General features: G+C 40.4%; 1 protein-coding gene across 2 annotated transcripts in view; it reads right to left on the reverse strand.

Moving 5' to 3' along the window:
• Nucleotides 1-2,302: 2,302 nt before the first annotated feature.
• pcdh11 (protocadherin 11) overlaps nucleotides 2,303-12,103 on the reverse strand; it is a 126,474-nt gene continuing 116,673 nt past the window's right edge. The window contains exons 6-8 of one of the 2 annotated variants that reach the window (XM_048231388.1): nucleotides 6,142-6,349; nucleotides 3,411-3,471; nucleotides 2,303-3,155 (exon numbers count right to left, since the gene is read on the reverse strand). In XM_048231388.1, the coding sequence (XP_048087345.1) occupies nucleotides 2,901-3,155; nucleotides 3,411-3,471; nucleotides 6,142-6,349 (524 nt within the window). In that variant the 3' untranslated portion in view covers nucleotides 2,303-2,900. Of the gene's footprint in view, nucleotides 3,156-3,401; nucleotides 3,472-5,832; nucleotides 6,350-12,103 lie in introns of those variants that run through there. The other variant, XR_007192166.1, reaches the window with a different exon arrangement.

The following is a 12,103-nucleotide window of genomic DNA, read 5'->3' on the forward strand; positions in this document are numbered from 1 at the left end:
ATGATTGTGCTAACCATGGTTGGGAGCAGCATTAAATGAATAAAGTCAGGGGCAAAGGATTAGAGACAGCATAATGATTGGTTGGGATAAGAGCTGGCCAGCCAGTCAGCCCAGCGCTAAGAGGTGAGATTTGGGATGTGCTCTGATTACTGCACATATTCTACAGTGCCGATTGTGACTGCTCAATTTGACTCATTTAATTTAACAGTGTTAAATGATTTCAGTAGCTGCTTATTTGCAAGGGATTTGAGACTGTTTGGAAACGTGCATGGGATCTGTTTTCTAATTGTTTTCAGGTTGTTTATTTGATCTGATGTAATGTATTAGAAATGATACCCTTTCCCCACCCTCCTCTCTCTGTAACACACACACACACACACACACACACACACAACACACACACACACACGCACGCACGCGCACGCCTTGCACACGCCACACGCTTTGCGCTGCGCACACACACACACACACACACACACACACACACACAGGCATTGTCACAACACCTCTCCCGTGTCTTGCACTGGTGATGTTCACACTTGGAACATGTGAGTGAAAAACATGCAATTATATTTGATGCCCATGGACATGTATTATCATCAGAACATAATGGAATTGTTGAATTTTTTGGACTATAACACAAACCATTTTGAAATTCCACTGAGTTGGTTTTGTATCAGTAAAGTTTCCTCAGATGAACATCTCTGAAGCAATCTCTTCAATTATGAATTATTCACCAGATATTATTTCAAAGGTCATTTCATAGTAATTAGTATCCTGCTGTTGACCAAACAGCCTCAAGGTACCTGATGGCCAGTTTAATTACAATTTAAAATGAGCATGCTATTTGACACACTCTATATGTTTGACCACAGCTTCTCAAAGATTGTACTTTGAAAACTAAGTGGCCTGGCTCAAGAGACCGATAAGCAAAGTTAACTTGATGGCTGAGAATTCATAATGTGATTGTTGAAACATTTTTTTCTTCTTTTGGTGCACAACCCAGATCATTCTATCCAATACAAATGGAGTGACATATTGCCATGAATAATGTTCTTGGCCAGTGTTTTTATAAGTTAGTATATAGAACACATACACCAAAAGAGGTTTGAATTCCAGGTCCTGATTCTTCCAGGATTTCAAGGACTGTATGCAGTGTGCCCTCCAGAACATGAACTAGCGTGGACGTTTAAGAAATATGTAGACAACCCGCTGGTTACAGTGTTGTTGAAAAGAATCGACATGAAAAGACCCTCTAGTTCAAATTCCTAGCCACCCTTCTGAATTGATCAAGACAAAATAGGGTTGATTAGCTCTGTACACTGTTAAGGGAAGCAGTCACGTCTAATATAGCTGACATAATACCCACAAGCTAGACTCAGTGACAGTGAGTAGAGTAGCTACTCTGCCAGCTTGCTGCCAAGGCCTTGTGTGCTAGTAGATCTGGAGCTTTCTCTCTGTTGACGTTGGCTCTTGCCTCTGCATATTGCCCTTTTGTCAGAGCGAGTCAACATCTGCATTTTTATCTTGCCCTTGTTTTTTGTCTTGACTGGCTGTAACTTATTTGACTTCATTTCCTGTCATTTTGGGAGATTATGGGGTTGGTATTAGTAAGGTTCTGTGTCCAAGGGTTTTATGTGCAAAAATGTTCCAAAAATCGGCATCCCATCTATAGAGATTAAGGCATAAAAAATGAAAAGTGGTGCTTTGTATGTTTCGCTCCACGAACACACACTTTGCAGTTGCAACAGATATTGGGATGCCCCGGCTTATTCATCCTGACAAGAGCCAAGCCCTCTCTTTTACCTTTGATAAGCACTCTCAAGTGCCATGGCCACATCAGTGGCTCTGCCAAGTTGATGTAAAGTACAAAGCTGAACGTGAGACCAAATGCTGCTTTGTGCACAATGATTTTAGCATTGGTCATGGTCGGTGTGAGAAATAAATTCAGGCTTTTGCTGAATCAATTCTTCTTTTTTTCTGAACTCTCCACTCTTGGTTCAGAGGAAAGCACTGTTATAATATGACAGACTATATAAAGTAAATTGAGATAATAAGCAATATAACAACACAATACTGCATGTTACTTCACTATAGTTATCTATTACTAGCACTATGTCTAAATGAGATATTTTGACTATTTGAAAATAACTAGCAAACATTATTTTGTCAGGATTGTGAGAAAAGCAATCCCTGTTGTCAGCAGTTACATGTCTACTGAATATCATTGATTCTAAAATGTCATTCTTCCAACAGTATCAAACTGAGTATGAAAACAAATCCTACAGCACACAACACAATGTTAAAGATACACAATATTTAATAGTTCAAGTAAAATTTCAAGACAGGAAAAATCATTACAACAAATGTAAATGTTTCTTTTCTTAGATTTTGATGACATATTTTACAGGGGCATATACCTTTAATTAATCAATTGTATATATCTGGCACATACAGTATGAAAGCTATTTGAAAGCAATAGTGAATTACAACAAATGATTTACTTACAAGCAGTTGTATTATAGCAACTATGCAATATTGTTGAGTCTATACAAGATAATTGGTGTGTACTTACAATATTCTGGCAATGTCTAAACCAGTATAGATACATGCACACACACAAACACACCCACACACACATCTACATATGCATATGTGTTCATATACAGTATAACAGAGATTGTCTTCTCATAAATTCTTTACTCCATTACTGTCATAGGACAACTCAAATAGAAACCAGTCTTGCTGCTGCTATACATACATACATTTGTTGGTCAGCAATTTTCTCGGGATACTGCTACTGCAAGTAGATATGTACACATCCATTTATTGTGTTGATTGTTTCTTTTTTTACTCCAATTTTTTCAAAAGGTCTTATGTAATATCTCTGTTTATGCCTCCTATGAGTTAACTAAGGCATTCTCCCCACGTATCCTACAGTAAGTGGGAGCAGCGTCTGAGCTGAGGATCATGACCAGACCAGCTCTCAGTCTGACGGAGATGATGGGCGTCTGACAGCAGACACCACCTGCAGGCTTTACTACACTCACTGAGCAGTAATCATCACAGTCATCTATGGGGAGGTGAATCATTACTACATGCAGATGGGGATGGGAGACAACTGCTGGGGTTGAGAACAGCTTAGTCAACGCCATCTGTTCAAGTGGAATGAAACCGCAAATACATTTGAAAAAATACTTTCTCTATTCAGCAGTTATAAAATAAATACAGATGATCAACATTTACACTGTTTCTTGAAATTAAATTGAGGACAGTATTTGATACGTGTCTATCTCAATCTATTTTTTTTATCAGACATTTTTATTCATTTTGCAAATATTTTTTTTTTTTAGAAAAGTATAAAAGAAGTAGGAGAAACAGGCATGCAAATCGTAAAGGCATTATATTACCACAGATGTGTCGCCTCCTGCTGCTCCCACTCTGTTTTGAGTTTTGATCCACTTGGGAAACCTTTGGCACAAAGTACACCTGCCATGTTATAGTGACACCTATTCAATTGTGACATGTATTCATATAGGATCCTTAATTGTGGGTTTTCTTAATCGGATACAAAAATTGATAGTTTATAGGATTTAGGCAGGTGTAAGAATTAGTAGTGGACTTGGACTTGTTGAAAGCAGATGAAACATTCGGACTCACATGCAAGATTTTAGAATGGAAACTTAAGAGTGAAATTAGACTTTATGCACACTTTAAAGGGTTTCACAGACTGCTGTCACCAGACCCTACATGTTGCTCTTAAATGCTCCAAGACTTAGCAATTATACTATTAGTTACCAAATGAAAAGAAAAAATAACTGTGTCTCAATGCTTAACAATCAAGTTTATTGATTAAAATCTGTCGTCTTCGACCTTTTCTTACTATCCTGGACATGCTCTCCTGCCATGAGACGGAAGCCAAAAGCTACACCACACACCAACATCAATTTACAAGATGCTCTCCCTGTCCTGTAATTATTCTCCTCGATTAAACGTATTAGACAGTTATTAAGTTTGTTCAGGGACTGCCCACCAATGTAACCAATGTAAGCCCTCATTTAGGTCAACAAAATGACAGACTGGTCATGGTCGTCATAGCATTCTTGTGGCACATATTAGTCTGTGCCGCCCTCAGCTGATTCAGTGCAAAGTAATTTTTTGGCTCAGTGACCCATGGGCTTGGGTGTCATTAATGTACACAAGGCAGAGTAGCCACTAAATTAAGAGGTAAATGCCCTCGGAAAATGTCAGCTTTGTTATTCTGCCAGTGCACCATGAGTGCAGGATCAACCACACTGCCAGGAATGTGGATATGAGCCAAAACATTCCTCGAATAAATTGCAATTGTTCTTTTTTTATCATTCTTTTTGTTTATGAATTTATGAATACATTTGAACTATTTGCGTATATCTCTGTAAATGTCATTTGCTTTTTTATCATGCCTTGCCAGCTTTCAGCAGGTAACCCATCAGCAGTAGAAATGAGCAAAATAGTTACTTAAATATTTGAAACTTTTTTTTTTTTAACTTTAAGTGAAAACGTAATGTCTCACATTCCCATCTAAAGCTATTACACCTTACACAAAATCATTACACCAGCAGTGATTTTAAGGAGCGGTAGCTTTTGGAGCATTGTGGCATGCTTATCTAATAAGGCTGTGTTTAATTCTATTTCATCTAATGAGGTCTAAGGACAAACAGTACATCAACACAGAGCATAGACATGGAAATCTTACTGTCAATGCCCATATGGTGCTTGAAGAAATGCTTTTGAAATAAAATGGCAGTTTTTCGGCTTTATTCATAGGTATAGCCGAGGCCTCGGTGGTTTAACAGAGGAGTGTTACATAGGTGAAAAAAAAACTAAGCCAATTAAAGTATAACAGTGCAGTCTTCCATAACTATGACTGCTATGGTGATTACAGATCAAAGTAATTATACTATAGGGAAACACTCATAATTGGTTCCATTGCACTATGGTGCATAAATTGTATATTTTAGAGGGGGAAGTTGATGCAAAAAGAGGAGAAAAACAAAGGATGTCTCTTTAGCACATCTGTCTGTGGCTTCCAAGACTGTGGTAATGAGATAATTTTGAAAATGAGTAGTTTCTTAATAACCGTAGAAAGGGCTCATCAAATGTGTGAACACCAGAGGACAGTTACCTAGGCTCTCTGTGGTGAAAACAAGACAATGCTGAAGAAGCGCAAGGTAAATTGAGGCAAACAAATTTTTTTTAAAGTCTTAATCAAAGCAAGACCAATTTTTGCATTGAGGCTTAATCACATGTCCGCACAGTCTTTGATAGGGACACAATATCAGCAGCACATTCAGGAGAGGGTTGAAGTTACATTGTCTGGGATTCCCAGGGGAAGTGGATGGTTCCAGAAAACGCATTGCAAATGTTACTCTAGCACACCCTAACACATCCAGCAGTCATACAAGACTCACACTGACATTAGCCGAACTGACCGCATACGTCTCCACTCTACTTGTTACTTGGATACCTAGGCTGCATATCAAAAACTCAAACAAACATATTATACATCCTTGTTAATCACCAGCAAATCTCTGAAGCTTTGTTTAATGTACGGTACGTGCCACTATCTACCAAACACATACTCATTCCATTGCAGTTTTTTTTGTTTTTTTTTTTAAGCTGCTACTTTGGTTTAGAACTAACATTTACTTTCTGTACACTGACTTAATTTAAAATATTTTTTTCTAACATTTCTATCGTTTCTTGTTTTATGACATCATATTTCTTTTATCATTATTAATGTATTCACAGTTATATTCACAATTGTTGAAATATCCTTTAATGTGTGATTACCATTTTGAAAACCGATTTTGTCTCTCTTTTACTCATGTTGATTTGACTGCAATTGATAACGGGGCTTGTATCTTTCAGCCGAAGTTGTGTGTTGGGTGGACCTCTGCTGTATGCTCCTACAGCTGATGCTCATGCAAGAAGCCCGACGATCCCATGTTGGCAGGAGTCTGCTGCCCCGACGGCGATGAAGAGAAGCTGGCTAAAGGAATGACCTTCACCGGGTCCTCCTTCTTGCTCGAGTGTCTCTCCAGCGTGTTGTAGAACTGTGGCCGGTTGCTCCCTTTGTCGAGATCGTCTTTGGGCACTGACCTGCAGAGGGTGTGGCGGCCGTCGGGCTTGGCGCCCTGGGCCCAGGTCTGTTGGAAACCAAAGGAGGGCAGCGTGGTGCTGGTGGACGTCTGGAACTGGGTCAGGGCCGGGGGCATCCAGCAGCTGTCCGAGTGGCCGAGGATCAGGCACTCTTGGGTGCACGTCTCGGACGCCTCTGCCAGGGCCTTCTGCAGGTTCACTTCAATGGCTGCAGATGAGACAAGACACAGAAAAAAAGGCAAAACCATAAGCACTACTAAGTAGAGCAGCAGAGCACTCCCCGTCTCTCAGCAGTAAAGTCTTTTAAGGATTACAAAATTGCAGAGGGATGAGACCGTATAAAAAAGAACAAACCAAATAGAATAAGCTGCACTTTCTTGTGAAGTTGACCTGCAAATGTCAGCCATAACCGAAGAATGAAAAGGCAGAGATAAATGTTTAATTCATATCATAATGAGAAAAACACCATCAGTACGTTTAATTTCCAGTGGAATTCCCACGGTTCCAAGTGTTTACCTCCAATATGCACTGAATTCCCAGTAGCTTAATTAAATCTTTAAAAAATGGTCTCTCTTGTTTGTGTCTCATATTCACTTTACCATATTAAAAAATTAATGAACAGCCCAACAAACCATTGTTTATTCCAATTGTTGTCACTAAACACCTTGTTTCCCCTGATCTGCTCAACTCCTGATTAGTCTGGTCTGTTTAGATGAATCAAGCATGTGTCACTCGCAGAATCTCTGGAATCCCCGCCTCCTCGGCATGCTGCTTTGCATATCTGACAACCCGCGTGGCTCCGTGAGTGTGGCTACAAGCAGCTGCGCATGATTTGCATGGGGGGTGGAAAAAACGAAAAGAAAAAAAAAAGTCGAGGCACTCCCGACTATCCAATCTCATTAGGCTTTCACTGACATCGCGTGTGAGATGTGTCTAGGAAAAAGGCCTCACTGTTGAGCCCTGGCAATAAAGCCTGTCAACGTAGATAATTAGAATGTAAAACAGTATGCAGAGAGGCAACCAGGAGCCCGGAGTGCTATGTTTCTTAACCCACTAAGAAAAGGAGGGCCTTGTTTGAACAGCACATCAGTCCTGCAGGCATCAGCTTCAAGCTGTCACATAGAAATAATTTAGCATATTTGCATAAGTAAGAATGCTATCAATAATTGAGAGGGACGAGGGTCTATGACTCTCTCCCTCCACATTCGGTTGTTTTGCACGCTACGGATCTCTTCATTTCCTTAAAAGTTGGCATGCTCGTGTCAGGCTTCAGCTCATCCCAGAAATGTACACAAGCTATACACACATGCTACAAAGGTAGCATTCATTCACATCATTTCAGCGATATGAGCTCATGTTCCCTCAGTAATATTCATATGATGTGAGCCGCATGGGCTGTGGTGAGATATTGGGGGTAGTGCTGGCAGTCCTACACCTTCTACACCCCCCTCGGCAGCTCTGCCCTGCCTTTGAGCGCAGTGAGTAAATCAGCGGAGCAGTAAACGTGTCACCTTTCACTGGGTCACTAACTTCATTAAGGGAGGGAGAACGAGAGAGTGGGGGGAAAAAAAAGATGCTGCTCACTCATTTTTTCAGCAGGCACCGATTGAGACTCCCAGCCAGGTCTGCCACCTAGGCGGCCCCCTTAATCGTCTCTTCCGTATTTGTGAGTGTCCACAAAAGGGAGGGGCTTGCTCCGGTAATGAGCCGAGCACGTGAGAGTCAAACACACACATCTAACAGCAACATATCACCACACAAAACATCCTGCTGCTCGGTGTTTTTTTTGCACCTGACTCACACAATCAAAGAAGTGTGCAAAATGTTGGTGCCTGAGACAGAAAAAAACAAAACAAGAGGGGAGTGTGATGAACGTGTGTAATTACATAATGTTTGATGGTGAAGGGCTTTCCAGGATGCAATCTGTATGACTGCACAGCATGAGCTGTCAGCAGGGCTATGTCAACATCCAGGTGTGCAACCTTCTCACTTTTTTTTCCGTGCATGGAAAATTTTATATTAAACAGCTCAAAAGATTGTAGTTGCTATCGGTTTCCACTCGACAGGGACTAGTACTGCTTGACTGATGTCGGTGACAGCTCTGGCTGCAGTCGTCAGCCGGAGGCGAGCCTCCTCTTCTGAAGCTGTTTAAGTGCCTTTTGTATTCAGGGGAAACAGTAACACTCCCATGGAGCTTTCAAAAGGAATCACACACACACACGCACACACACACACGCACGCACACACACGCACGCACACACACACACACTGTGGACTTGCTTGGGTTTTTCCACTTCTCCAGGATTATTCTGCTTTTTGGAGCATTGGCGCATTGGCCGTGTTGCACTAAAACATTCCCCCACCAAATCATTGGGCAAAACATGTTCATCATTAATGGTGCCATGTCTCCTCCGGTCAGACCTGCTGGTGCCTTGCAACATCGCTCTCAGAAATGGGGGAGAACCGAGACAGCCTCTGTAAGCACACCCTCCCAGTTTCAACAACACTAAACCTGTGATTCACAGCACCACCATAAAACCAGTTTATGCCTTTAAGATATCATCTATATATAAACATTGTCAGTGTTCCTATACAATGAATGTTGCTAGTATATCTCTATGACTGTCAACACCATCACTAGCACCAAGCCATGAGTCAGAGAGTAGCTACTTGTTCCCCACAACAAAGTCATTTTTGAAAAGTTTTCTGTAAACAGGCCACAGAGATTAAATATCATACTGCATGCTCTCTATTGCTGAAGGGATGTGTCTTGACACTTTTAGTATCTTCTTTAAAAAGATGTCCAACCGAATGACATGGATGGGCATTCAAACAAAGTTGGTCAGGAAATGATTACTTTAGTCATTATGTCAGCATGTGCAAATGCATTACGGTCAATTAAATGGCTAATTTCATAAAAGTAATAACATTATCTTCACTCTCTAAACAGCCTTTGATTGGCTGGAGTGCCTTTTAACATGCGTGTAATTTCACACAATACAATCGACTGGCTGAAAATTTAGCTGGGCATTCGCTACAAGGAAATAAATAGAAAATAAAAAAATAAAATAAATAAATAAACATTTTAAGGTCTCCTAAGCTTAATGCCAAAACTTCACGCTTAGTTTGTGCCACTGAGTTGTCCTTCACCAGAGTTATTTTTATAGTTCTAAACTCTTGTGAAAAGTTTGCTTTTAAATGGCTTTCTCAATGTCAGTACAGTCTGGGCCGGAGAACTGGGTAAAATACCAAATAAAACTAGACATATTGCTATTCATAGAAGTTCCTAAACTAATTCTAACAGTGTTGTCCCCTAAAGAGTCAAATGATATTAAATTTTGTTCATAGAGAAATACTGCATGAGTGTTTCTGTGTGTGTGTGTGTGTGTGTGTGTGTGTGTGTGTGTGTGTGTGTGTGTGTGTGTGTGTGTGTGTGTGTCTGTGTGTCTGTGTGTGTGTGTGTTGTGTGTATGTGTGTCTGTGTGTGTCTGTGTGTGGTCCCATGTGCATGTGGGTCATGATTGTGCATAAAAATGGATGGAGCATGTGTGTATTGAATGTGCAATTTCTATGTCCAGGCTGTGTGCATGCTGTGTGCACATGTCATTTGTCTGTACATACAGGTGTGTGTGTGTGTGTGTGTGTGTGTGTATGTGTGTGTGCAAGCGCGTTTATAAGAGGTTGTATATCTATTAGTTGTTCACGTCTATATTCTGGCTGGCATGCACAGGCGTAGGTGTATGTGTGAGTGAACCAGAGATGAGGGCAGAAAGAAGTGCATGTGATTAACAAGATCTCATGCTGTCAAACAAATGAAATTTGAAAGGAAATAATTAGGTTTGTAATTACTTTGACTTTATCATTTTCCAGCACACACACCCACTCCGACTTTACATCTGGATTGGCAAATGGACGGCCATTAATAATAATGAAGCTGTTTAACCCCGTGGGCTTTTTACAAGGGGAAAGATGTCATTTCTCTTCCCGAGGTTAGACACAAGCATCAGCTGAAATAAGGAGCCCACAATTCATTGTGGTGCACCAGTGAAAGGCCACTTACTGTGCTCGGGATGCATTTCATCACCATTCATTCTCTACTTCACCCTAATAACTCATCGCTGTTTATGAGTGATTTATACTTTTACTTTTGTCAGGGGGATCCATATGATTTCATGCTGCATTTTGCCATTATGTATTCATGGAGTCACCAATGTACAAATGTACAGTGTGATATACACAACGCCATGACAAGCATTGCACACATAAATTATGGGTGCCGGGGACCAAGGGCAGTCCACACCCCCTGCCTGCCTATATTTTATGGAAATACAAGGGGCGCAGGGCTTGTGTTCCACTGGCCGGGCAAGTTTTGCACCATTATAGAGCACAGATTTTGCACTATTATAGAGCACAGATTTTCCTCCTCATGGTCTGAGCAGCAGCATTTCTCTCAAGGTAATATACATGGCCGTGCCTAAGACTGAGGACGGACTATTTGTGCCGTGACCACTGTGGTCAAGGTGCGTTCATGTCGCTCCCACAAGGATGTGCAGATTCCATGACATTCTCATTTACCAAGTTTGAATCTTTACTCAGTGTTGGAATATGTGTTATGTTGCCATGGTGATGGAATCTCCACATGATTGAACAGAACTTGATTTAGATTCTTGAGCTTTCTTAGAGTACCGAAGCCATGACATACACATTATTGTTCTACTACAGCAGAAAGATAATTGTGTAAACTTTGTAATTAAGAGTGTGGAGTTATTACACCTGGCCACAGTAAAGGCAAATAAAGCTAAACAAGGAGATTCATTTAATATCTAGAAGCAGTGAATCCAAATTTCACTTTGCAGTTACAAGGATGTAAAATCTAATGTAAACAATAACCACAGTCCACTGGAGCAGCATAACAAACAAGTGTGGTAAGGGAGGAACGTCACTTGATGATCTGTAAAAGTGCTCATCAAGGTAGCGTAATCATGCAAACTGAATAGCCATCCGGATATTTTAAGAGATCTCATAACAGCATATCATTTAAGTCATGTCTTTATTTTAATATAATTTCCTGTTAGATAGAGACAATCCTATTGAAGGTGAAGTTAAAGTTGACTGCTGTATAGCAGATGCTTTAATTCAAAGCGACATAGACAGAAGTTCGTGAAATCAACCCCAAGCTGATCCATTGTCTGGTGGTGATGATACAGCTGCTCCAAGCCCACATTATTCAGCGTTGGGCTGACCAAATGTATTAGGCTTATTGCAAATGATATTGTATAAACGCGTACGTGCTGGTGGCTGGCTCTACTTGGAGACTAGTGAGTTTAAAATGTATGAGATTATGACCCTAGGCTCTAATAACAGCTTGATAACAGGAATTGAACAAATTCCCATTCCCTCCCTATTCTGACTTGACTGGGTCAAACAAACATCCATTGCCCAAAGGAAACACTGCTTAGATTCATTTTTAGCTGACAAAACAAATAAAACTTTTATACTCCCTGCTTACATATTTCTGAACAAGAAAAGCAAATCCACTAAGCTGCTGCTTTGTATTTAAGGTTCAATTTGTTATTATACCTGTGGGCATAACATCATAGTACTTCTGACACACAAATTGAGATGAATGATAATGTTTCCACTAATTGATCAGTGTTTTTGTTTTGTCTTGTTTTGAAAAAGCCTGAAAGACATAAGCGTTGCAAATGTAATTAAAAGATAATGGACGTGGATAGGGAAATCCGCTTGTTGCAATGGTGTCATCAGGCAGAGTGGCTGTTCTAATAGTGTTAATTGCACGGCTATTCTAGGGTTAGACTCCTTGTCAGTGTTTGGGTTTCATGTGCCATGCATTCACTTAAATCAGATAACGTTCTGCTTTTGTGTTTGCTATGTACATAAACATAATAGCATTCGACTTCAACTCAGGCCATGTCGGACCAATTAAAACATGCTGGTGTAA

Source organism: Alosa alosa, chromosome 21 (genome assembly GCF_017589495.1).
Source record: "Alosa alosa isolate M-15738 ecotype Scorff River chromosome 21, AALO_Geno_1.1, whole genome shotgun sequence".
Taxonomy (NCBI): Eukaryota; Metazoa; Chordata; class Actinopteri; order Clupeiformes; family Clupeidae; genus Alosa; species Alosa alosa.